At 45.2% G+C, this 27,362-nt stretch overlaps 1 protein-coding gene across 1 annotated transcript in view; it reads right to left on the bottom strand.

Moving 5' to 3' along the window:
- The window catches only part of SCFD2 (sec1 family domain containing 2), a 554,994-nt gene that overhangs the window by 8,179 nt on the left and 519,453 nt on the right, over positions 1-27,362 (bottom strand). The window contains exon 8 of the mRNA XM_049886901.1: positions 7,403-7,522. Coding sequence (XP_049742858.1) covers positions 7,403-7,522 — 120 coding nt within the window. The remainder of the gene's footprint in view (positions 1-7,402; positions 7,523-27,362) is intronic.

The raw sequence follows: 27,362 nt of genomic DNA, 5'->3' as shown, positions 1-27,362 counted from the left end.
TTTTTCAATGGCTGATTTTTGTAACTAGATCACCAGACCTTTCTTCCAAGGTACCTCTGGGTGGATTTGAACCTCCAACCTTTTGGTTAGCAGCAGAGAGCATTAACTGTTTGCACCACTCAGGGACTCCAATTGGAAAGGAGTAGGGGATAATCCCTTTTATGTTCTTTCTTTCATTTTCCCAGTAAAATGAACCCACATGGGCACAGCGACCAACATGCACTTTTATCCATTTGATGAAATATTTTCTGAACACGTGTCATATGCGCTGTACTATCCATCTTCACTTGCACGTGTACATGCATATGCTCATACGCCTGTGTTAAACATCAACCCAGTGGGACAGTGGATTAAATAAATGGGCTTGATCGGTCATGATCAATCCTCACTGGGAAGCTTATGTGGACCATTTGACCTGCTTTCTCTTGCCCTCGGGCTTAGCATGCTATACTTTTGAGGATCTCCTAGAGAGGCAGAGGAGTCCCTGGGTGGTCCAATGGTTAACACGCTCAGCTGCTTACTGAAAGGTTAGAGGTTCAAGTCTACTCAGAGGTTCCTCGGAAGAAAGGCCTAGGGATCTACTTCAGAAAAATCAGCCACAGAAAACCCAATGGAGCCCAGTTGTACTCTGACACACATGGGGTCACCATGAGTCGGAATCTATGGCAACTGGTTTTTAAAGAACTGGATGTGTGAGATTTCAGCTCATCTTATCACCTCTGTCCCTTCTGATTGTTTTTTGTTTAATATCACCCAACTCCTTTCCCTGAGTTTCCCATCAACTTCAGAATAACGTGCAGCCAGGTTTAAGAGTCAGGATTTAGGTATTCTTGAACGCCTAGGGATGTGTGCAAAATTGTGTGTATGTGAGCATATTTCAGGGTCTACTGTTTTTCTTTTCTTATCACTCCTCACTAAGTGTTCAACTCCAGAAATGTAGCGCTGCATGACGGCATGTGTATGTGACACTCATGTGCCCAGGGACAGCAGGGAACGGCAAGGTCAACTTGCCCACTCTGTCTTCCTCCTTTTCCTGAGCTGACCTCTCCCTGTATTTTTGGGAGGGTCCCTCCCTGTCATTTTCTTCCCACAATCACAGGCTTCTGCGGGCCTCTCTGCCTCCCATCAGGTTACAGAGCTCAGCCACCAGGCAGCTAGTGAACGAGGACACAGAGCTGGTGTCAGCACATGTGCACCAAAGCCCAGGGCACTGGGGAACGACTCCTGGCTGGTGCCTGTGGCTGTCTGGGGCCTGGGGTGGGGACAGCTGCCCTCCCTGACCCTGCTTTGTAGTCAGAAAAGAGTGCTTTCTCCAGCTTGACCACTTCCTATCACCAGCACATCCTCCAACAGCCAGGGGCAGAGAGAACAGAGAAAACGTGCCCTGTTAAGAGGAGGTTAACACTCCTACAGGCCTAGCAGGGAAGGAACTGAAGCCTGTGGTGGGAATACAGTTTCTGGATTCCAATTTTCATGCTATTCTTGTCACTTTTTGTGAAAGAGAATTCATTTCTGGGTGTGCTTTAAATGAATTCTATCAGTTTCCTTTCAGAAGCTAATCCCTGAATGACTGTCAAGTCTCAGCTTAAATGCCTTCTCTGCCATGAGGTGGTTGTTGTTGTTTGGTGCGCTGAGTTGATTCCAACTCATGGTGATCCCGTGTGACACAGTAGAACTGCCCCATGGGGTTTTCTTGGCTGAAATCTTTATAGAAGCAATTTGCCAGATCTTTATCCCATGGAGTCGCTGGGTGGGTTTGAACCACCAATCTCACTGTTAGCAGTAGAAGGCTTAACCATTTGTGCCACCAGGGCTTCTTCATGAGGAGCACATGTCATCTAAGGTAGGCCCTTCCTCCTCCTTCTGGTCACTTCCCACCACAGCACCCACCTACGTCCTCTGTGGCCCTCGTCACTGAATGGAGTTTCCTTGTTTATTCTCTGTCTCTCACTGTTAGGATGGAAGCTCCCTGAAAGCAGGAGCTGGTCTGGCTCAGCATAGAGAACAGTGCTCGGCACAGAGCAGATGCCCAACAAATGCTTGTTGAATAATCAATTAATCCAATTTAATAGAGATCGTTGTAAGCTCCTATACTTTGGTCCAAAAGTCACCCTCAAATAAATAAATAGGGAAGATACAGACAAATAGGAATTGATATAAAAGACAAAGTGGTTTTGTTGTTGTTGTTAGTTGTTAAGTTCACTCTGGCTCATAGCAACCTTATGTATAACAGAATGAAATACTGCCCAGTCCTGCACCATCTTCAAGATCTATAAAATGTTTGAGTCCATTGTTGTAGTTATAGAGTCAATCCATCTCATTGAAGGTTTCCCTCATTTTCACTGACCCTCTACCAAACATTATGTCTTTTTCTAGGAATTAGTCTTTCCAGATGACATGTTCAAAGTTTTAGTTGCCCATAATTTCAATATGAATAGACAGGTTGGTGTGATTTCCAGAAGAGCTAGTTTTGTCTTCCACTGCGATAACACAGTAAAGTTTCTAGTATTCAAGGTTTGACATTCAATGAACATTCATGAACACCAGCTAAGTGCCTGACACTGTTTGAAATACTGGGAATACAATAGTTAAAAATGTGCAAAATTCTTGAGGCTGGAAGGGACTCAGCAAGTAGAAGAATGGTAGGAAATGAAGCCCTAAAGGGTAGCAGGGGCAAGATCATATGGGGCCTTGAAGGCCATGATATAAAGGAGGAAGAGGAGGAGGAGGAGGAGGGGGCTCCAATTTCATCTGCACTGATCAGTCCACACCAAGAATATGGCTTTCAGTTCCAGTTGAGCATGAGAGAGGGAGCCCAACAGGGACAGAGGAGCTTCTACACCAGTTAGGGGAATCAAATCTACGTCATGAGGGGGTCAGTTTTAGTAACTGAAGATATTCACTTTGGAGAAGAGAAGACCTGGAGCAGGATGTGGAAGCTATCTTCATATGCCTGCAGAACTGTCATATGGAAGAGGGGATGAGCCTTGCTGGTTGGCTTTTAAATTCTGTGTGGCCCAAGAGCTAGAACTATCACTACTGAGTGAGGGCTATAAGGAGGCAGATTTGGGCTTCATTTAGGGTAGACATTCACAACAGTCGAAGTCCTCCGAGGCTCAGGTAGGCTGCAGTGGGAGGAGCCAAAACCTCATCACTGGGGATGTTCAATTATAGGCTGGATGTTAACGGCAGGATATAATTATTAGATACAACATTGTTGTTATTTTTGTCCAGTCAGCTCTGACTCACGGTGACCTTATCTATAACAGAAAGAAACGTTGCCTGGTCCTATGGCATCTTCATGACTGTTAATATGTCTATTATTGCAGCTATTGTATATTTTGAGTGATTTCCAACCTAGCGGGCTCATCTTCCAGCACTATATTGGACAATATTTTGTTGTGATCCATAGGTTTTCATTGGCTAACTTTTGGAAATATATTGCCAAGTCTTTCTTCCTAGTATGTCTTAGTCTGGAAGCTTCCCTGAAACCTGTCCACCATGGGTGACTCTGCTGGTATTTGAAATACCAGTGGCATAGCTTCCAGCATCACAGCAACACACGAGCCACCACAGGATGCCAAACTGACAGATGGGTGGTGGAGATACGGTATTATCGCTGCTGATACAGACAATCAAGGTCCCTGGGTGGTACAAAGACTTTGCCCTCGAATACTAACCTAAAAAGGAGCCCTGGTGGTGCAGTGGTTAAGTGCTTGGCTGCTAACTGAAAGGTCAGAGGTTTGAACTCACCAGCTGCTCTGTGGGGAAAAAGATGTGGCAGTCTGCTTCTGTATTATTACAGCCCTGGAAACCCCATGAGGCAGTTCTACTGTGTTCTACAGGGTCACTATGAGTCAGAATCGACTAGATGCAATGGTTTTTGTTTTTGTTTTGTTTTTGGTTACTATGGGGTCAGTGGAAAAGAAGAAGACCCTCAGTGAGATGAATTGACACAGCGGCTGCAACAATGGGCTCAAACATAGCAACGATTGTGAGCATGGCACAGAACCAGGCAGTGTTTCACTCTGTTGTGCATGGGGTTGCTATGAGTCGGAACCAACTCGACAGCATCTAACAACAACCACCTAAAGGTTGATGGTTTGAACCCACTCAGCGGCACTACAGAAGAAAGCCCTGGTGATCTGCTTCTATAAATATTTCAGCCAAGAAAACCCCACAGAGTAGTTCTATCCTGCGATACATGGGGTTGCCAGGAGTCAGAACTGACTCGGTGACAATGGGTTTTTATAGATAATCATGTCAGAGTTATTCTCCTAGCTACCTGACTTGTCTTTGATGGTCTGTTGGAGCAAAGGTTCGTTCAGTAGCACTGACCTTTGATTAATTTACACATCTCCAACAGAAGTCCTATTTAGCATACAGCTGGAGCAGCAAGGCCTAATTTCCGTCACTCTTTAATAGTGGGAAGCTGGTCATGTCTCAGCTCTGGGCAGAGGGCTAGCTGCTGGGCTGGGGCAGTTGCTTGTCGGTCTAAGAAAGGTCTAAGAACAGGAGTTTCACCTCAGCAGGTGGCACTCAGTAAACATCCGGGTAATCCATCTCCTTTCAAAAGCTCGGATATGGAGGGCCCTATGATAAACGACTCCTTCTCTGTTTTTCTCTGCTGCTTTTGGAGGCTTCCTAGGGCCTGTTAACTCTTCAGCAAAGGTTTTTGCACAAAGGACAAGTAGCAGTCAAGGCTGTTCCCTATGCCCAAAATTCTTTGAGAAGCTTTTTCTGCAGATGACTGAGCACAGGGTCAGATTGCAGCAAAGCCAGTGCAGATTCCAGGCCTCTGTTGTCAAACTCAGGTCACACAGCTTTGAAAACATCTGCATTTTCTCCTTTTAGAGTGGGGATTAACATGTCTGTCAGGCTGTTACAATGCATCACTGTTCCGGAGAGCTAAGAATTTGGTTCAGGGGTGGCAAGAAGTGTGCGTTCTGGTAAAAAAAAAAAGTCTTGCTCAAAGAGGCAATCACTCATTAAGAAGATCCTTAACACTGTTGATAGAGTATGAAATGAGGCAGAATTGACCAATTTATCGGAAATTTCACCAGCTATGAACACGACAGGTTATGAACACGACAGGTGGTAGTCACTGCGGAAATGGTCACAGCCAATGAGTGGCCACTCTCCTGCTCAAGAACCTACTGTGGCTCCTAGACTTTCAGATTTTATTCCTTGGCTCGATGGCTAGAGGCAGCCAGGAATCTGGGTGGCCCAGCCATTCCAACAACACTGACTGCTCCTGCCCAGCCAGCTCTCTTGCTGTCAATCCATCCATCAAACCACAAGGCTTATTGAGCTCCTGCCCTGTGCTCAGGCCTGGGAAGCCCCAACCTTTGTCTTCAAGGAATTCATGTTTGGTTGAGAAGATGAGACTACCACATATGAACCAGCCAGCAAGCAGTCCAGGGCTGCATTGCATAGTATAGACTGTAGATGCCAGAGGAGAGGTGAGAAGTGCCTGGAGCAATGGGAGAGAAGTCACGGAAGGAGAATGGGCGCTCCTTTGGACGACTGAGTGGACAAGCACGGGAGTAGGTGGAGGTGGGAGACAAAGGCAGCAGCCCTGTCCCTCCTCCCTTCCTCCCCCCTACCCCCCCACCTGCCTATGCACCTGTGGAGCACAGGTCTCTCACTTGCCAGGGTCCCACCTGAAGCGTGCCCTCTTGCATCTCTCTGCTTTGGTTTTTCCAGAGTTAGAGAAGCTGCGTAGCTGTTTGCAGAGGTGGCACAAAGCTGGGTAGCTTCCCTGTGTTGGGAAGATAACGCCCCTAGGGGGGATGAGAGTCGATGGGAAGGTGTCCCAGGCTCCCTGTCCTCTGCAGGACAATTCTGAGGCATACAATATCCAGCTCCTCAGAGGACCCCAGGAGACTGAGCCTCACTTGCCCACAATGCACCCTCTCTGGCTTTCCCCCTTCATTAGACTATCACATGTGAACCAAGGAGAGGGTTGTCAGGAAATGGAGTTAAGGTGGAAAGGTGCCCTTAAGGAGTCCCCCTTTCTCTAGTCCCCCACTTCTGCTTCTTGGGATCACCTCCCAGGTAAACTACCTGCCCTCATGTCTCTGTCTTAGGGTCTGCTTTTGAGGAACCCATTGAGTTACAGGATATGCTTCCCAGCCAGGATGGAACTGCCAGAGGTAGGGACCTTTCTTTCCCTGATGTCTCTCTCTTTGGGCTCCTGCTGCCCCTCCTGCAGAGCAGGGCAGTGACATCTCAGAAGCAGTTGATAATAACTGTGTTGTTGTTGTTCTTAGCTGCTACCGAGTCAGCCCCAACTCATGGCAACAAATAGAATGCTACCGAGTCCTGCACCATCCCCATGATTGGTTGCAGATCTGACTGTTGTGATCCATAGGGTTTTCACTGGCTGATTTTCGGAAGTAGATTGCCAGACCTTTCTTCCTAGTCCATCTTAGCCTGGAAACTGCTGAAACCTATTCAGTACCATCCAGTAGACCAGCTCCGTTGACTCAATGTGTACCCAGTGTATATAAAATAACTGTCACCACCCTTTATTGAGGGCCAGGTGTCAGTCACTGTGCTAAGAAGCACATCTCAAACCTTATGTGACTTGCATTTCACAGCCACCTCAGCCCCACTTCCAAGTGAGAAAACTGAGGCTTAAAGAGGTTAAAGGGCTTTTTTTTTTTTTTTTCTCCCAGATCACCTGGGTAGTAACAGGCAGAGGCAGGATTTGAACTCAGGGATGTCAAATAAAAAGGTCTGTGCTTTTAACCACTGGGGTATTGGACCAAGCTTCTTGTTGGGGAATGAGATATGACTGGACAAGAGCTTACAGAGGAGACAAACACTAGTCATTGTCTTGACAGTGCCTCTTCCCAAACTCTTCCTCTGGCCCTGCCCTCTAACTGCCACTGTTGGGAGGTGGCCCTGGGAGTCACCCCTCAATTATCTGGAGCCTGGAAAGCAGTGAAAACTCCTGAGTAATTAAGCGTTGACTGGACACCAGGGAATATAAGCCCTTACGGAGAATGGAATGGGGATAATAGCACTTTAGCCCATGAAGCCCAGAGGCCAGAGAGGGCTTCTAAAGGAGAACCTCTCTCCTCCCTCCATTGCTTCCCATTCCCGCCCATTTGGAGAGCTGTTTATTTTGCAAATAACAGAGTTTCTTTCTTTGAAGGGTAGATTTGCTTGGTGACAGAATTTAACCTGTCATGATGAATTTTACTAAAAAGAGTTACTACTCTACCACGGAGTGTTGGGCTGGGTCCGGCTGCCAGGAGGATGGCTGACCATGGGATGAGCAGAAGGAGGATGGGTGGAAGGGAAGGAGATGAGGAGACAGGGCAGGAGGGGGCGCTTGGTATCCTCGCTCCTGTTCCTGCCTCAGGACTCGGGATTGCATCAGAGGACTCCGTACCTGGGTTCCTGGCTTCAGGGATGGCACAAGGTCTTTGACCATTTTGGCTTCGGAGACTGTGATCCCGCCCACCACGAAGAGGATCAGGATAGGGTGGTCGCTGGGATGAGGCCGGCTCACCTGCAAGACAAACCGCCAGCAGCATCAGACTGACGGCACTGGCGCAGGCGCCGTGTAGCTGGGCACTGCTCAGTCATCTTTTTTATCAGGTAATCTTCATCATGCTTCCATGGGTCCCTAGGCCTGTGACCTCCATGATACAGGTGGGATAAACAAGCCTCAGAGAAATTATGACTTATTAGGGATCAGATATATTAGTGGTTTGTGGACTCATTGACCAGAAAAATGCATAACACATCACCTTAAAAAAAAACCCGGTTCCTGCGGACCTGGTTTTTACTCATGGCAACCCCACGCGTGTCAGAGTAGAGCTGCGCTCCATAGCGTTTTCAGTTGCTGATAATTTGAATGTAGATCACCAGCCCTTTCTTCGGAGATGCCTCTAGGTAGACTCGAACCTCCATACTTTTGGCTAGCAGCCAAGCACATCAGCTATTTGTGCCACCCAGGGATTTGGTCACTTTATTATATCCCTTTAAACAAAGATTATATTGAAAGAAAAGTTAAAAGGGCGGGAGCTATTTTACAGGAAGAGAAGGCTGAGGGGGCAACTTCTTCCTTATCATTCTTTAGGTTTCAGCATAAATATGTCACCCCACCCCCCTTTTTGTTGCATTGCCCTGTTTATTTTTACCCAGAAAAAAACTATTGCAGCCTGTGGTAATTGTGTGTGTTTGTTTGTTTCCTTGTTGGTCATCTCCTTATTGGAACATAAACTCCATGAGGGCAGGGACCTCCTCTGCCTGGTTCACTGCTGAATTCCCAGCTTACCTAGCACAGTTTCTGGCACTTCATAGGTGCTTCAGAAATGGCTGTGGAATTAATGAATAATCAAAGGTCTAGGTAAGCGTGAGTCTGCACGGGGTGGGGTGGGAGGGGTGTAAAAAGATGAAGGAGACCAGGCTACCCTCAAGGGGCTTAACAGTCCGGCACAGGCCCTACTCTGTGTGGACCACTAAACTAGGTGCTGCGGAGCAATCCTCCCGGATCTTTATGATTTCACCAATGAAGCACTTGGCTTATGCCTTATTAGGGATTGGGTATATTAGTGGTTTGTGGACTCACTGACCAGTTTTATTATATGACTCACAGTCACTTCTCGGGAAATGCAAAATAACCAATACGTGTACTTAGTGAATAATTGAAGGGGGCGTGTGGGGGTTCCTGATAAGAGTGTGTTTTGATTCTTATGTGGAAGGCAGAGTTGGTCTGGTGAAGAGTGGGCCGGAGAGATAGTATGAGGAAAGTCATGGAGGCCAGCATTCACAGCGGTGTGCAGCAGGCCGGAGACCCAGCCAGCACAGAGAGCGTATAGGAAGGATGCTCCCAGCTGTCTGCATGGCCACTGAAACCAGACGGTGGGAGGAAGAGGCTTCAGCTCCGGCAAGGAGAGGGTGGACAGAGGCATGAGTGTCCACTCACTCACGCTAATGTGCAGGCCACCTGTGCGGCGCGGACAGCGCCAAGGAGCAGCAGGCGAAGAGGAGGTCCTTATTCCTTGCTCCTAGCCCTGTCCTGACTCCTTTCTCATCTGGGTTCTTCATGCTCCTTTGCCTGAATATACTCATGCCTCAACATCTTATTTTAAAAATATTTAAAATGATAATACACTATGTGTTCCAAGTTATACAAGTTACTCCTTGACCTCTAGAGAAGAAACTCACGGTAGAAAAGAAAGAAAGAAAAACCTAAACTTCAAAGTGGGTGGTGATGAATACTAGTAAAAGTTACAGAGCTCGTCTATCTTTATCTCTTGACTCCTCATCCTCTTCTGGCAACCTGTCCTGTCTCTCCTTCCTTCCCCTTGACTGCTAACAGAAATTTGTATTTGTTGACTGCTTTCACCCAGCCCATGTACCCCACACTCACGGCAATCCTGCTTTTGCTCTACTAACCCACTGGAATTGCTCTCACTGAAGTCACCGATGGCCATCATACTGTAGGAACCAATGTCTTCATCTAACTGGATGTTTCTGTGGCATTTATCACAGTTGATGTCACCTTTCTTAAAACCCTCCTCCTCTTTGCCTTTGTTAAATGCACTCTCTCTTGGTTTTTTCTTTGGTTTCCAATTGGTTTCCTTCAATTGTTTCTTCTCATATTTCTTCATATGTTCCTTTTCTTGATCTTCCCTTTCAAATATTGGTGTTATGGCTTGAATTGTGCCCCCCCAAAAGATATATTCAAGTCCTAACTTCCTGTAATTGTGAATGTGACCTTATTTGGAAACAGTATCTTTGCAAAGTATAATTAGTTAACAGGAGGTCATACCGGAGCAGGATGGGCCTTAATCCAAAATGACTGGTATTCTTATAAGAAGAGAAGAAAAGACACAGAGAGACAGAGCGAAGACAACCATGTGAAGATGAAGGCAGAGACTGAAGTTATGCTGCCACAAGCCAAAGAATGCCTGGGGCTACCAGAAGCTGGAAGAGGCAAAGAAGGATTCTTCCCCTAGGGTCTGCTGATGCTTAATTTTGAACTTCTAGCCTCCAGAACTGTGAAAGAATAAATTTCTGTTGTTTTAAGTCACCCAGTTCGTGGCACTTTGTTACAGCAGCCCTAGAAAGTAATACAGTCAATGTTATTGAAAGTTCCATCCTTGGCCCCTTGCTCTTCTCAGTACACCATGCTGGGAGGACCTCATCCACTCTCATGCCTTCTTATATTCTTCCCAAATCTATGACTTTAGCTCAAACATTTCTATTGAATGCCTATGGACATCACAACCTAGATATTCCCAGGATCCCCAAACTCAGCAGGTCCCAAACTTGATGCATGATCTTCCCGCTAAGTCTGTCCCCACTCTTGAATTTCTAACAGTATCACCATATTCCCAGTCACCTGAGCCAGACACCTGGGAATTATCTTAAACTTTGCTGTCTCTTTTGTCTCCCATATCAAATCCATGATGCTACCTCCTCAGGTATATTAAGATCCCTTTGCTTCTCACTGTCCCTGCCTAAGGCCCTTATTACTTCTTTACTTTGCACAGTGGAATGGAATAGAACACTGCTTGGTCCTGTCCCATGGTTGGTTGCAGACTGGACCCCTTGTGATCCATAAGGTTTTCGTTGGCTGATTTTCAGAAACAGATTATCAAGGTTTTCTCTCTAGTCTGTCTTAGACTGGAAGTTCTGCTGAAACCTGTTCAGCATCATAGCAACACGCAAGCCTCCACCGACAGATGGGTGGTAGCTGTGCACGAGGTGCGTTGGCTGGGAATCAAACCCAAGTCTCCCATATAGAAGATGAGAATTCTGCCACTGAACTACCGTTATCCTCAGATTACTTCTAAAGCTTTCTAATTTGTTCCTGGTCTGGCCATCCCCCATCTATTCTCCTCATTCCTGCCTGAGTAAGCTTTCTAAAGTGCAAATATTTATTATTGAATATAGTGAGCCCTATATAGGGTCACTATGAGTTGGAATCCACTCGACAGCACACGACAATGTGCTAAATATTTTTGTTTATTCTCTTATTTAGTTCTCAAAATATCTCTAAGAGGTTAACAATTATCAGCATATATTGCAGATGAAGAGATCGAAGTTTACACACAGTAACTAAATCAGGGAGCTGGGGGCTAAACTCCAGAAGCCACATTCTTAAACATCTCTCAGTGGTATCTTGTGCTCAGATTCTCTCTGTAGATTCTCAAAGCTCTGAGGATAAAGTTCAACACCCTGAATTCAGTGTATAAGGCTTTTATAATGTGGCTTTGGTGTATCTCTCTATTTTCATCTTCTACACACATTATTTGCTGGAGCGATCCACAGTGACTCGTGCCCTACTTAACGCATCATATTGCATTTTGACTGTTTTATTGAAGTGTAACATACACACCGAAAAGCACATTTATCTTGAGTGTAGAGCTCGATTCATTTTCGTGAAGTAAACACACTTGTGTGGCCATCACCCAGACCAAGAAACAAAACCAATGCCCTGGAAAGCTCTCCTGCACCCCTTACCCCCATCCCTGCCACCCCAAGAATAACCACCAGCACTTCTAACACCCTACATTGTACCTTGCTTTTTTCACTTAACTATATACCCCGAGATTTTTCCATATCAGTAGGAAAGATCAGAAACCCATAAGTACTAGTTGCGGCCACAGCAGTGTGAGTTTTGGCCTCCATCTGCTCTATTGGGCAGTGCCTGGACCATTTCAGTAATGAAATAGTTTGAGTATCAACTGTTTCATATTGTTTCATGTAACATATATAGTTTCCTCTATATAAAGTACCTTTCCCTCCCTCCTTTGCCTCCCTCACTTCTGTTGTTGTTCTTAGGTGCTGTTGATTTCAGCTCATAGTGATCCCATGTAAAGAGGCAAAGAAAGGTTTTCTATCTTATAATCTTTAGGGGAGCAGATCACTGGGTCTTTCTCCTGTAGAACTGCTGGGTGGGTTTCAACCACCAACTCTTCAGCTAGCAGCCGAGCGCTTAACCATTGTGCCACCAGGGCTCCTCCCTCACTCCTAAAAACAAAACAAAAAACCTGTTGCTGTTGAGTGTATTCCAAATCACAGCGATGCTACAGGACAGAGGAGAACTGCTGTAATCTTTTCAGAAGCAGGCTGCCACATCTTTCTCCCATAGAGTGGCTGGTGGATTTGAACCGCCGCCAAGCACTTAACCACTAGGGATACTCCTACTCTTTATCACAAGCATCCTCTTCAGTGAAAAGTTCTCTCTAACCAGCCCTCTACTCCTGCCCATGACCCGAACCTGCCAAGATACTTCTGACTCCGTCTTGTCAAACTGGGCTGCTACTCTGTCCCCTCTCTGGACTGTAAGCTGTAAGTGTAGGTACTGATCATGTTTATCTTGGTATTTTCAGCATTGAGCCTAGTACTTAGCACATGGTAAACTCTCAATGAGTGTTGCATGCATAAAATAAATAAATGAATGAATGAGTCAAAGCCAAAGGTTATCAGTAGATACCCTTCTTTTCTTAGAGATCTTTTAGAAACTCTCTCTTTGCTTTATGTGTTGTTTCTCCTGGCTGAGTAACTAACCCAGAGGTTCCTTCCAGCCCAGCAAACAATTGCTGATTCTCACTTAATCCTAGGACAGAAATACAACTGGCTCCAAGATACCAGTGTGGTACAGTACATTTCCAAGGACATATGCTTCCCATAAGACAGTCTGGACTCTGAAGTGTGTTGCGAGAATCTTGGAAGGATGTATTGAAAGATGAAAAGGGAAAAAGAGAAATGAACAACAACAACAAAGAAAAATACCCTGAGGCTAAGGGGCAGAGGGAATGTTGGTTTTGGTACAAGTAAATGGGTCCAATTAATGCATGGTGGTGTTTGCTATTTTGGTTTCTGTTTAGATTTATGTTTTGATACCAGACTTTCCATTTAGCACGTGTCAAGTCAGAATGCTATTGGGAAGTGGAGTTCTTTCAGTCTTTTCCATCAGAATAACACATTCCTTCTAATCAGCCACACATGGCTGAACCCTGTTTGTATGTTAGTTCATGTTGTAAGGGGCTTTGAAGATGAAAGATTTAAGCATCATTACCGCCATAGCCAACTCGCAGATTAATAAAGCAAGTTAGAGTCACTACCCTTTCTTTCATTTTCTAGACCCTCCCTGGCTATGATTTGAAGACACCAGTCCTGGCAGAGAAGGCAGTCTCCCCGCCACCATTTTTCCCCCAGCCTTTCAGGCAGAGGTTGCTGAGATGCTCTCTGCAGGCGTGGGCCCCTGAGAGGGCTCTTTGATGTCTGAGCAACTTCTCTCTCTGGGGTTGTCCAGAGGAGGGTTTCTGCTGCTCTGGCTTCTCTGGAGCTCTCTGGGAGTTTGGAAATTCTCTGTTGCCTATTCTTCCTCCATCAATGCTCCTTCACTCAGCTTTCCTTCGTCTGTGACTCACTTGTCCCTAGAATAGGCCAGGGCCAGGGCCCTCCTTCTCCAAAAATGGGCAGGGCCTTGTAGAAGGGAGAAAATCCAACAGGAACTTTGACCTTTAGAGGACCTTGGGCCCTGGAGACGCTCCTTCTGACTCTGAAGGTGGGCCTTGGTAATGTCTTTCTCCCGACAGGAATTAATAACAGTGCTATCATTGCCTTTGCGTCTGTTGTTGCCGCCAGTGGCTGTTGAGCAGACTCGGACTTGTGATGATCCCATATGTGCAGAGTAGAACTGTGCTTCATAGGGTTTCCAAGGCTGTGACCTTTCGGAAGCAGATTACCAGGCCTGTCTTCCAAGGTACCTCTGGGTGGGTTCGAACCACCAACCTTTTGGTTAGTAGTCGTGCTCTTAACTAGCACTGTGTTTTTCCTTCCTGCATTCATTCACTCAACAAATACTTATTGAGCAACTACTATGTGCAAGTCACTGCTCTGGTCTTCAGGGATTCAGCAGTGAACTAAATGAAAAAGAATATCCCTGGTCCCATAGAACTTTTATTTTAGTTCAGAGAGAATGACAATAAATAAAATAAGTAAATTGTGCAGTATATTAAAAGGTAGTAAGAATGATACAGAAAAAGCAGAGGAGGGGCAAGCATTATTTTATGCAATCCTTAGCATTCATGAAGCAGGCAGAAGCCCCATTTTATAGGTAAAGAAACTGAGGCTTAATGAGATTAAAGTAACTTGTTCAAAGTCACCCTATCAATAAGCTGTGGTATTGAGATTTAAATCCAAGTTGACCTCGCCACAGATTTGTGACTGTTCTTGCAATTCCATATACCTTCATTTATAAACACATTCTTGAAACTGAAAGCATTTTTATTAAAACTCTGCACATTTAGCTCTTCAGAAACATCAGCCAATTACTAGGTTCCTCATGGGGCCTTGCTCATTGCACATTGCAGAGGTTTTCACGCTGCCAGGGCCGCTCTGTTGTTGAGCTTGATTTCCTGGCCACATTTGCTGCAGTTGATGGCTTTCCCTTTCTTGAAGCTTCCCTCCACCACCTGCTCTGCTTCCAAAGTCCTTTTAGTTTTTCTCTTTCCTCCCTGGACTTTCCTTAGAGGCGTTCTCTGCTCGACTTGCTCCATAACATGCTTTTGTTCCTGGCTGCTCTGGCTGATGGCCCCACCCCCTTCTCTCAAACACCATCCCCGGGTGACCCAACCCTGGCCATGGTTCAGTGCCTCCACACGCCAGTGGCCCCAGGTGGTCACTGTTAGCCCAGGCTCTGCTGAGCTTCAGAGCTGTCTCACAGGCCTCTACATGCAACAAATCTAAAATGGAAGTTATCTTCTCCATTCCTGCTTCCCAACCAGAGAGAATGTCAACACTGCCCACCCAGTCACCCAGACAAGCGAGGGATCCTACACAACTTCCTCTCGTTTACTTCCACATCCCATCAATACCCAGTCCTGTGGACCCCACCAGAGTGACCCATTGCCCTACCCGAGCTCAGACTCTCATTTTCTCTTCCCAACCTCAGCCCAGACTGGCCCTCACTTTTCCTCTCTCTCACTGTTACAGGGTGATCATTATATAATGTAAACTGATGACATATCCTAAAAACATTCAATGGCATCTGATTACTTTTGGTCCAATTTCAAAGCTTCAGCCCTTTGAGATCTTAAAAAAACAGTTGCCATTGAGTCAATCCCAACTCATGGCAACCCATGTTTGTCAGAGCAGAACTGTGCTCCACAGGGTTTTCAATGGCTGATTTTCTTGGAAATAGATCACCAGGTCTTTCTTTTGAGGTGCCTCTGTGTGGACTTGAATCACCAACCTTTTGATTAGCAGCTGAGTGCATTTATACCACCCAGGGACTCCCTTTGTGATCTAGCTACTGTTTCTTCTTTGGTCATTATATTCTTCCATTCTCTACTTGCCACCCTTAGTTGCAGCCACTTGGAACTACCTGTAATTCCCTGAATGCACCCTGGCATTTCATCCCTTTGTTCCTAACTCCTACTTGTTTGATCAAATTGCCTCCTCTGGGAAGCTTTCTCAGGCTCCCTGAGGATGAATGAGCTACTCCTCCTTCTTGCACTTCTCAATTTTTTTTTGTCCATATCCCTAGTAAACTGTAAGCTATACAATGTCAGCTATGCAATGGAAGGTAAGGTATCTAATCTGTTTCTGTATCTTCTTTACCCACAACAGTGGCTAGCACACAAAATAATTCCTCAATAATTGCTCACTGGCAGAAGAAATACATAGACTGTGAAAATCAAATTTTTGTTTAAAGATGCCCTACCAAAATCCGCCTCACTAGAACTCATGAATTATATTTAGTTAATGTTAGACAAAAATCAAAGTCCTACTTTATAGGATGGAACATAACCAAAAAGAAGCAAATACAAACAGTGGTTATAAATAGTGTTGGGAACAGGAATTCTAGGGCTTGTACTAATTTAATCAACAAATCCCAAAGGCTGAGATGTTTTCCTCTTGTCAGAAACACCATTAAGGATAATGGTTCAAGGCAAGAGTTCACCTCCCTGAGTCTCATTTTTCTTATGTGAATAATGAAGAGCTGGACCAAAATACCTCCAAGTTCATTTCCAGTTCTCATACACCAAGTGTGACTGTTAATTTTATGTGTCAACTTGGCTAGGCTACGGTGTCCAGTTGTTTGGAAAAGCACTAGTCTAGTTGTTGTTATAAGGAGCCCTAATGGTGCAATGCTTAAGCACTCGGGTGCTAACAGAAAGCCGCTCCACAGGAGAAAAGACCTGGTGATCAGCTCCCATAAAGATTACAGCTTAGAAAAATCCTATGAGGCAGTTGTACTCTGTCACATGGTGTCACTATGAATCAAAATCAACTCAATGGCACCTAATCACACAACAACAGTTGTTGTTATAAAATAATTACATATAATTAAATCAGTTGGTTTCAAGTAAAGCAGACTACCTTCCACAATGTGGGCAGGGTCCAATCAGTTGAAGTCTTTAAGAGCAAAAAGAGAGTTTTGCTAGGGTGTGTTCTGCCTCCAGACTATAAAGACATTTTGCCAGAACACTCTTTTCTCATCATCAGACCTACAGATTTTGGGACGCAAGTTTGCAGGGGTCTCCACTCTGTCGCCTGACCTATGGATCTTATACTTGCCAGTCCCCATTAGCGGTCCGCAATGGTGTGAGCCAATTCCTTGAAGTAAGTTTCTCTCTCTCTAACTTTCTATCTATATGTAAATATCTCTTACTGGTTCTGTTTCTCTAGAGAATCCTGACTAAGAAACCAATTCTGAAGTCGAATTTCACCTGAAGCCCATTGTTTTTGCCCTTCATCCCCCAGGATCCCTCACCCCTGCTGTAGCTGCCTCTGCAGGTGTCTGTCTATCCCCCGAGCCAACAGTCTTCTCATTCACATGGTCATAGGGGTGGCTCCAGGCAGCCATGTTGTAACAATGTGATCCTGCTCCTCAATCACAGTTGATTGGTTCAGGAATGGGTCCCTGACCCAGGACTAGAGACCCTTTCCTGGCAACTGAGAATCGGCCTAAGACAGATGAGGTTCAGTAGAAGGTGGGCTCCTACAAAGAACCAAAAGCTGTGGCATAACTATGCAGCCATGTATTCAACCAATATCTCCTGAGCACTTACGCTGGTGGCCACTGTTCTCGGCATTTTTCACAGGGTAGAAAAAAAAAATCCAGTTGCTGGCAAGTTGATTCCAACTCATGGTGATCCCATGTGGGGTCAGAACAGATGGTGCTCCACAGGGTTTTCAATGGCTGTGATCTTTCAGAAGCTGATCGCCAAGACTTTCTTTTGAAGCATCTCTGGGTAGATTTGAACCACCAACCTTCCCTTTACTAGTCAAATCCTTAACTATTTGCATCAGCCAGGACTCCTCCACAGGGTAGAGCAAGTCTCATAGAACTGCTTTCCTGGTGGCTTTCCAGTTCGCACTCCCATCCTTCCTGAGACCCACTGCATTGCTGCCCTTGGAGTCCCTGAGATACCTCTGGGTCCTCATCACGATTTCTTCTTTCTTTGGTTAAGGTGACTCAATTTGTTAGCATCCTAATTGCAACTGAAAGAGTTTCAACTACTATGCCCTATCATCACCGGCTTTTCAAGATCTGTTTGAACAGTTGTTCCACCTCTGCTTGTGGGGCTTTTTATGTTGCCTCCAGCAATGAAACTCTCATAACAACTCAAAGGGCCCAGAGGCAAGCACTGGGTCTTCTTTGAGTCTTTTCCACAAATCTTTTATTTTTGCCAATTAAGCATGGCATAAGAGATGGCACACACTTGAAACAAACAAACAAACGAACAAACGTTCTGAAAAAGCACACGCAAAAGGAGGTAAAAGGGGTTCATGCTGTTTCAACAGATAAAACCCAGCCTCCTCATGGCAATTCCAGCAGAGAAAACATCTTGACAAACCATGTCCTTTAGTCAAAACAAGTTAGGGTCCAAACACATGGAGTAGATATAAAGTACACTATTTTCAGGGGACTGAAATCCAAACCACAAAATTCCAGAAACGCACTTTAAAAGCGCTATTAGACACGCTAGTTTAAAATAAATTAACATTGAAGTGGGAGGGGGTAAGTTATGTTTTATTTATTAGATCACTATCAAGCTTTTCCTCTAAGGAGCTCAAGGTGTTCCATGCACAAGCATTTTGGAGGGAAGACTTGGTTGTTTTAAGATGTCAGATTCTGCCAAAGTTGTTTCTCACCGGTTTGAGGGACCACCCCCAGGGCACTGCCCTTTGAAGCCGACAGCTCCATGTGGCTAACCACAATTCTTTCCTCTCTGGTTGAGAAGTACATCAAGATGACTCGAAACACTTTCTTAGAATCACAGGAAGAACAATCTAGCGGGCATGCTTGCTCTTTCCCCCGTTTGTCTGGTTTGCCTTACAGGGATCAAATGGAAGAAGCCTGGGAGGGTAAAGTCCTCCAGCTGTTTTATATCACCCAGGAAGTTTTTTTTTTAAGATTATATTCCCGGACAGAGTGGGTGAAAAATGTGGAACAAAATTCAAACTCACAAAAACAGACCAGACTTACTGGTCTGACAGAGTCTGGAGAAACGTCAAGAGTATGGGCTCTGGACACCCTTTTAACTCAGAACTGAAGTCACTCCTAAAGTTCACCCCTCAGCCAAAGATTAGGCAGGTGTATAAAACAAACAATAACACATGTGAGTGAGGAATGTGCTTTGTAGTTCAATCATATATATGAGACTACGTGGGTGCACCAGTCCCAAAGCAAAGACAAGAAGACAGGAAGGGACAGGAAAACTGGACAAATGGAAATGGGGTGGAGAAAAGAAAGAGTGTTGACTCATCGTGGGGTTGGGAACCAAGGTCACAAATCAGTTTGTGTATTAATTTTTTAATGAGAAACTAATTGGCTCTATAAACTTTCACCTAAAGCACAATTAAAAAAAAAAAGATTATAGGTAAACATTAGGCAGGCTTTTCATTATCAAACCCTTTCTGGGCTCACTTGTTTTGAAACCAAGTCAGGTTGTTACTGCTAGCTGCAGACGAGTTGGATTCATGGTGATGACTAGAAGCAGATTGCCAGGCCTGTCCTCTGAGGAGCATCTGGGTGGGCTCCAACCACCACTCTTTCAGCCAATAGTCAAGTGAGTAACCATTTGTACCACCATGGAAGTCAGGAGCAGGAGTAGATTTTCTGTTGTGTTGATAGGAGGGAAAACTCCTAGGTTCAGCCTCCGTCCTTGCCAGGCTAGACAACCAAACATATATTTAGGTGTGCAGATGGTATTTTCCAAAAATGTCCACAGCAATATTTCCTGGCGAAAAGTATATGTCTCCACCCCTTGAACCTGGGTGGGCATTTGTGACTGCTTAAACAAACAACATATAATGGAAGTGATGCTATGGGACTTCTGAGGCTGAGCTTCTATATGGCTTCTTCCTGGCTCTCTCTTTTAGGATGCTTGTCCTTGGAACACAGCCACCATACCATGAGGGCACTCAGACCACATGGAGAGACTTAGGCAGAGAGGAACTGAGCCCCCAGCCTACAGCCCTGGCTGAGTTACCACTGGGGGTCAGCATCAACTTGCTCACCATATGAGCCAGCCATCTTGGAAGTGAACCTTTTCCTGCTAAGCTTTGCCCAGACTACAGATCAACAGTATTTAAAACCAATGTTTTGGGTAGGCTTGTTACCTAGCAAGGTCTCTGGGTGGTACAGATGGTTTGCACTCATCTACTAAGGAGGCATGGTTGCATAGTGGTTAAAGCGCTCGGCTCCTAACTGAAAGATTTGCAGTTCGAGCCTATCATCTGCTCTGTGGGAGAAAGATGTGGCAGTCTGCTTCAGTAAAGATTTACAGCCTTAGAAACCCTATGACGTAGTAGTACTCCGTCCTATAGGGTCACTATGAGTCAGAATCAACTTGATGGCAGTGGGGTTTTTTTTGGAGTAACCTAAAGGTTGGTGGTTTGAACCCACCCAGCAGGGCCATGGAAGAAAGACCTGGAGATCTGCTTCCATAAAGAATACAGCCAAGAAAACCGTATGGAGCATTTCTACTCTGTAACACATGGGGTTGCCTTGAGTTGGAATCAACTCGAAGGCAACGGGTTTGGTGTTTTGGTTTTTGTTACACAGCAATAGAAAACAGCAACACCGGGAGACTAAACAGTCCTCTGGAGATTCTGAATTCCGTGTGAACTTGTCAGAGACCATTTACTTCCTAGGGCGTAATTTCAGAACACGGATTTACATATGGAAGCATGGCAAAGCAATGTAAAGAAAGTAATTTTCACACGTTTTAGTATGATGCAAATGAGGGTCTGACTCCAGGAAGGGTAAAACCCAGCAGCTTCGACTTCCCTGTGCAAACAGAGAGCATTTGTTTGATTGGGACAATCTGAGAAGCGCGAGCTTTTTTAACTTTTTCTCACTGCCTGCATACGTTTACAGAGCTGAGATTGCCTCTGCATTCCACTACTCTAAAGCACCAGGGCTGCTTGAGGCGCCTCAGCAAACATTCACAAAGCTGAACACTCGCTCCCTCCCAGCCCTCGGGGGCTGTGCTTCTGAAATGCTCCCTGGCAGAGCCAGGGGTTGGAGCTGTTTTGGGCTCTGCCTCCATGTTCTGGGTGGCCAGGATCTGGTCCTGCTGGCTTCTCTTCTCTTCCTTTGGTACATGCATTGAATTTCACTGGCTCCCTACAGCTTGCCTCAGGAGCCATAATCCATACCCCCCCTTCCAAACTGAGGAGGTCAACAGGTTGAGCTCACAGTGGAAGAAAATGGGGGTCTGTAAAATACATCACAGCCTATAAACATGGCTTCCCACACACAAGCTCAACAGAAGAAGTCTGCACCCAGGTCTCTGGCAACAGCAAATCAAGAGTTAAAGAGGAAATAAATGCTTGCGTGCATCTTCTTTGGTTGGGAGGCAAGTGAGTCTATTCTCTTCTATTTATTCATTTGTTCACCTGACAATTAAGCTGTGTGCACCAAAAGCTGAGCACTGCTATGTGCAGGGGTTTAAAGATACTCAAAGTAGCCCTTTTCTCAAGAGTCACAGTCTGGCAGGGGACACAAGCTTCTAAAAATAGAACAGCGAATGCAACACAGCACTTACTGTAGGCCAGGCACTTCACATGCATTAACTCTGAGTGCTTCTTCACATGCATGAACTCATCCAATTCCCATTGGAGCCGGATGAAGTAGGTACTGTTATTATTCCCATTCTACAGACAAGGAACTAAGGCCCAGAGAGATTAAGTGATGTGCCCAAGGTCCATGAGCAGATTATTCAATAAGCAAGTAAGCACAGGTTTACTTGTGCTTCCTTATTAATCCGTAGTGAACAATTTACGTTTTCGCCACATCAAAGACTCTACTTCTAGGTAGGGGTGGCATCCGTCTCTCTTCCAAAACCACAGCACCTTCCTACAGAATCAAAGCCTTTTTTCACATTTCCAGTCCTTGACAGGGGTGGATGACCCTGAAGGCAAGGTAAGCACGGGCTTGCTTACCAGTCTGTAGTGATCAATTTCACATCCCTAGCAGGAATGGTAAGCATGGTACTTGCCTTGCCTTTTGGATAATTCACCCCTTGGCCAAGGCAAGTTCCCATCTCCACCCTGGTACCCATCTCCGCTCCATCAATGCCCGGCAAGTGGACCCTGCTCTTCGGTGTCACGTAATGACGAAATCATGACCAGCTTGCCTTGCTCAGTAGCTGCTGTAAAGGAGGGTCAGGGACTCCTTTGAGGGTCACTGAAGTTGACTGATCTGGCTGCTGCTTTTCATCTCGTGTGAAATTGCTGAAATGGCGCTTTGGCTTAAGGGCAGCAGAGTCAGGAAGAGAAGCCAAAGACTTGAAGATGCTCTGCTTTGTGAGTAAAAGCTGTAACAGTTCACCCATGACCACCTCCAAATCTGTGGTGAGTCCTGTTGTTGTTATGTGCCGTGGAGTTGATTCCGGCTCATAATGACCCTACATGACAGAGTAGAACTGCTCTATAGGGTTTCCTAGGCTGTAATCTTCACAGGAGCAGATCACCAGGTTTTTTTCTCCCATGGAGCCGCTGGGTGGGTTCGAACCACCAACCTTTCAGTTAGCAGCTGAACCCTTAACCATTGCACCACCAGGGCTCCTTTTAGTGAGTCCTACTGTATGTAAATAGGTCCCTGGTGGTACAAATAATTTGCACTGGACTACTAACCTAAAGGTTGGCAGGATGAACCCACCTACTGGTACTGTGAAAAAAAGACCTAGTGATCTGCTTCCATTAACATGCCAGCCAAGAAAACTCTATGGAGCGTTTCTACTCTGCAATATATGTGGTCACCATGAGGCAGGGGCTGACTTGATGGCAATGGGTTTGGTTTATGGTTTGGTACTGTAGGTAAAGCCTACACAAAGGTCAGGTGATACGGATGCAGAAAAGAACGAGACCTAGGCCCAGCCCTCTGGTTCTCACAGCCATAGTTTCCACGTTCTTTTTGTTGTGACTTAAGAGTAAGAAATACATTGTACATGTATGTATGTGTGTTTTGATTCTTTTGTTCCACCATTCTAGATGCAATAAACTCTGATCTATTCTATTTTTTTTTTTCATTTTAAAAATGTTGATTACAGTCCACTGATATCTTGGCCCACTAACGGGTTGTGCAGTTGGAAAAGCACACACAAACCAAACTAGTTTCCATCAAGTCAATTCGGACTCATGGTGACTCATGTGTATGGAGTAGAACTGCTCAATAGGGTTTTCAAGGCTGTGATCATTAGAAAAGAAGATTGCCAGGCCTTTCTTCTGAGGCACCTCTGAGTAGGTTTTAACTGCCAATCTTTTGGTTAGTAGTTGAGCACTTAACCAACTGTATTACCCAAGGACTTCTAGTCTGGAGGAAGATACCTAATATGCGTAATTACAAAACAATGCACAAGTACTGCCACAGAAGTTTGCACAAAGGGGCATGGAACCCTAAAGAAGACACAGGAGACCTGGAAAATCCTATGTTCTATTATCCCCTTGTGAGGGCACACACAGTACATTCTGTGGGGATATCTGTTGTTAGCTGCTATTGAGCTAGCCCTGACATCCGGTGACCCCAAGGACAATAGAATGAATCAATGACTGGTCCTGCACCATCTTTATTGTGATCCATTGGCAGATTTTTGGAAGTAGATTGCCAGGCCTTTCTTCTAGTGTCTTAGTCTAGAAGCTCTGCTAAAATCTGTTTAGCATCATAGCCACATGCAAGCCTGCACTGACAGATGGGCGGTGGCTGTGCATGAGGCGCATTGCCCAGGATTGAACCCAGGTCGCCCACAAGGAAGGCAAGACTTTTACCACTGAACCACCACTGGCCTCATGGGGTTATTTTCTGACTCTGTCTCCCAGCTCATTTCTCACTGCTTCTCCATCTATTCTCACCCCCTGCATAGCCTACATAAAATGTCTTTGGGTGACCTGGAGCCAATATCACCTGGGAGGCCATCTGTGAGCCCTGAGAAAGAGCAGGACAGACCAGAAGCTCACCTCTCGAATGTTCCCATTTGGCTAAAGGAAGTGCTCTGTACGCAGCACTCTAAGCATGGAGAGGATCCCACAGGGATGCCTTGACTCATCAGGCTCATCTTTTTGTTTGTTTCTGGCCCAGCACCAGTGAGTTTTGAGAGAGAAGGCTGGGAAGCAGATCCCAGAGGTACCAGGCATGGATTTTATCGATGAGCTGGATAGATACCGGAAAGGGACACTGTGGTTAGTGCTAATGAGTAATCATGAAGAAAGCCAGAATTCATTTTATATGACTATTTAACTTCCAAGAAAATCTCTGACAGCAACCTGGAGTCAAAAAATGTGGTGGTTAAGAACATGGGCTTTGGAATGAGGCTGACGTGGGGACAAATCCTGGTGTCACCATTTACTGTGTGCTCTTTCAAAAACACTTGAGAATACAGAGGAGAGTAAGAACCAATCCCAGCCTTCTGGAAGTTCACACCTACTGCTTAACTTTCTGGGCCTCAGTTTCCTCATCAGTGAAGCAGGGATAATGATAGGCTCTCCCTCCTTGGGTTGTTGTGAGGATTAAATACATAAATGGATGGAAACGGCTTGGCTTGCCCCATGGTCGAGCTGTCTAGCTTTGAGGTGATGAGAACAATGGAAAACAGAACAAGAGAGACACAGTAAATGGCCATGACCATTTAGACTCCATTTGCATCTGGTATTCTCCTCTCTCCATGCACCTTAAAGCAGAGTATAAGATACCGTCTCCTGATGGCTTCACAGTTACTTCCCTCAAAGCTTGTCTTAGATTCCTCGTGCTGCTGTAACAGAAATACCACAAGTGGGTGGCTTTAAAGAACAGAAATTTATTCTCTCACAGTTCTGGGGGCTAAAGGTCCAAATCAGGGGCTAGGCTGTCTGGATTCCTTCTGTGAGCTTCTCTCCCACTTTCTGGCGTCTGCCTGTGATCCTTTGTGTTCCTTGGCACTCATCTTCCTCTTGTGTGTTGTCTGTGTCTATTCTTCTCTTTTTATAACTTAGAAGTGATTAGCATTAGAACTCACCCTACACTGGTATGACCTCATTAACTTAACAACAACAACAACAAAAACCCTATGTCTAAACAGGATCACCTTTACAGGTATAGGGGTTAGGATTTCAATACATATTTTAGGGGACACAATTCATTACACAATTAAGCCCCACTGGTTATTCCTCTTTAAGTTTATCCCAATTTTGTTTAGACCCTGAACCCATGGCCAGAGGTAACTTTCCTTGCTGAACTCTGTGGAATGGTAGGAAGAGCCACCCAACAAAGTCCATTTAGAAATCAAACAAAAAGACTGTCCCTTGGGTGGTAGGGTGGGGCCAACCCACTGTGACTCCCCCAGCCCTCTGCAGACAGATGAGATACCTCCTGACAACTGAGAGTAGAGGCCCCAGCAGCTGAGGGCTGAGGAATGAATCCTGACAGCTGTTGGGGGAACACAAATTCCTTCTTCTTAAAACCATTACAGTCACGTGCCACATAATGTCTCGTCAGGCAACAACCGACTGACTAACATAGATGTCCGTAGTCACGTAAGGTTGTAATACAGTTCAGAAACCCCGACTGGAGACTGGGATGCAGTGGATGGACGTAACCTCAAAAACAAAGAAAAAAATTCTCCAAGCTGTTAAAGGTTTAGCTCCATTGAAAGCTACAAGGCTGATGAAAATGTGAGAGGGACCTACGTGTATCAGATATGGAGAAACCGCGAAGGACGTGGATTGAGGACAAAACGCAAAAGTGAATTCCTCTCAACATGTTGAGGGGCACGAAGCTTGTTCGAGATGCTTAAAGAAAAAGCAGGGCCAGCCTACGATATCCGATTTAGTGCTGGCTCTGGGTGGTTCAAGTGCTTCAATCATTTTTTCACTGCATAATGTGAAAGCGAATGGTGAGTCTGTGAGTGCTACTGTGAAGGTAGCAGAAGAATATGTTGGAACCTTAGATAAACTGTTTGTGTGACGTCCTATTCCACAGAATGTATCCTAGATGTTAAGCGATGCATGCCTGTACTTGAAAACCTCCCTTTGAGATTAGTCTCAAGCTGCAGAGCATTAATTTCTTCATGAGCGTTACTCTGGGGCTTTGAGTGAAGAGAAGTCCAGCAGCCCAGTGCTGCCCGAGATGGTTCCAAATATGTTCTGAGGTAAAGCCCATTTTAGGAGAATGTTGCTTCTGATGGCAGGAAGAAATGTAAAAATCCTCCTGCAGAGTTTCAAAGGATAATTTTAATTAAATGTGATGTCTCACATTTGGAAACTGTGAAGAAAATGCAAATGGCAGTCCTCCCACAATGCCACATTCTAGTATATTGGCCTCTGGGAGAGTTGTGAAGGTCATTAGCATATTAAAGATGCTGTGAAGTCCAGCAGCAAAAAAAGCAACTGAATGCTGATTGACTCAGTGTTTCCCAACATACTTGATCGCAGAACCCTTTTTTCTAAGAAACAGTTGTTTCTGTGGAACTTCTTTGGACAAAGCTGTGTCAGGGCCTCCTCTGCCTACACTGCTTTGTTGTGGTTGTTAGTCGCCATTGAGTCGGCTTATAGCAACCTTATGTATAACAGAACCAAATGTCGCAGGGTCCTGTACCATCTTTATGATTGTTGGTATGTTTGAGTCCATTGTTGCGGTCACTGTGTCAAACCATCTCATTGAGGGCCTCACTTACTTTCGCTAAACCACCACTTTGCCAAACATGAAGTCCTTTTCTAGTGGTTGGTCAGCACAGTGAGCCAAGTGCAGACGGGTGGGAGCCTCTACTTGCTGCCTTGGCCAAAGCAGCAGTAAAGGACAGGTGGGCAACTGGGCCTTCCTCAGACCTTATGGACTAGAGCTGAAAGTTCATAGTCGTCACTTACATCTCTCCTCAGGTGTAAGTCCAAGCTAGTGCATGAAGGATGAGGGTGCTCATGTGGATAAGGTCCCAAACCGTGACTAGTCTGATTCCTAGGTGAACCCGTGAAGAGCTACTTAAGAAGTGGAGCCACCAGACAACCCTGGGCTTACTTATACTTGACACAGCAGCCCCTAACCGCTTTTGAGAAGCTGACCGTGTTGGTTTATTAACAACGACAACAAAGAAAACAGAAGGGAAATGCACCAGCCACATGCTATACCAGAAGTTGACAATAATTGGGACCAGCAGGAAGGAGACCTGTGTGTGAGCTCCAGCTGCTTTACTGCTTGGTTGAGAGTCTGATTGTCTGGCTTCTGTGCGCTGGCTTTTGGAGTGGACCAGTTTTCCTGGAATATGCACTTATTGAGCTCTGAAAGGCCAGATCTTCTATGTAGATTAATCCATGTTTTCAAAGACGCTTTGAAGCTGGTAAAATATTTTGTTATTTCTAAGAGTTATTACAACTGAAATCTTGACAGAGACTGGGAGGTCAGCCTGTAATCTTGTTTAGATCCTTTTAAATTTAGAAACTGTACGGTGGGTTAAAAATAGATCACATTTGTGTACTTTTTCCTCCTTTTATCTCTGCTTCAAGGGCTGTTCAGTAATTTGGACCCACTTCCTATATTAGCCAGAGAATTCTAGCTCTTGTCACCTAGGACTCAGCTGAGCCAAAACAAAACTCATTTTGAAATGGGTCTTGGAGAAATATTAGTCATATAACTGAGCAGAGTTACTCATTATCCTACACAATAAGTTTTAGAATTAAGAGCAAAGGGTATCACTAAGACCTGTGACTCGTATATGGGTTCATGTTAAGTGAAAATGTGGGCCATGAGGAGAAAAGTTTTCAGTAGTGCTATGCTGAAGGGCTGGGTCCTCAACCCTATGCTGTACGTATTAATCAGAAATGATCATAGTGCTTAAGGTTAGAAGAAGCTGTATGAGACTGGTGAGGGACTGAATGAACAAATGGACAAGAAGCTTATGAGA

This window comes from Elephas maximus, chromosome 5 (assembly GCF_024166365.1).
Source record: "Elephas maximus indicus isolate mEleMax1 chromosome 5, mEleMax1 primary haplotype, whole genome shotgun sequence".
In the NCBI taxonomy this organism is placed as follows: domain Eukaryota; kingdom Metazoa; phylum Chordata; class Mammalia; order Proboscidea; family Elephantidae; genus Elephas; species Elephas maximus.
Note: the sequence above shows the minus strand (reverse complement) of the source record. Positions and strands in the feature narration are given on the sequence as shown.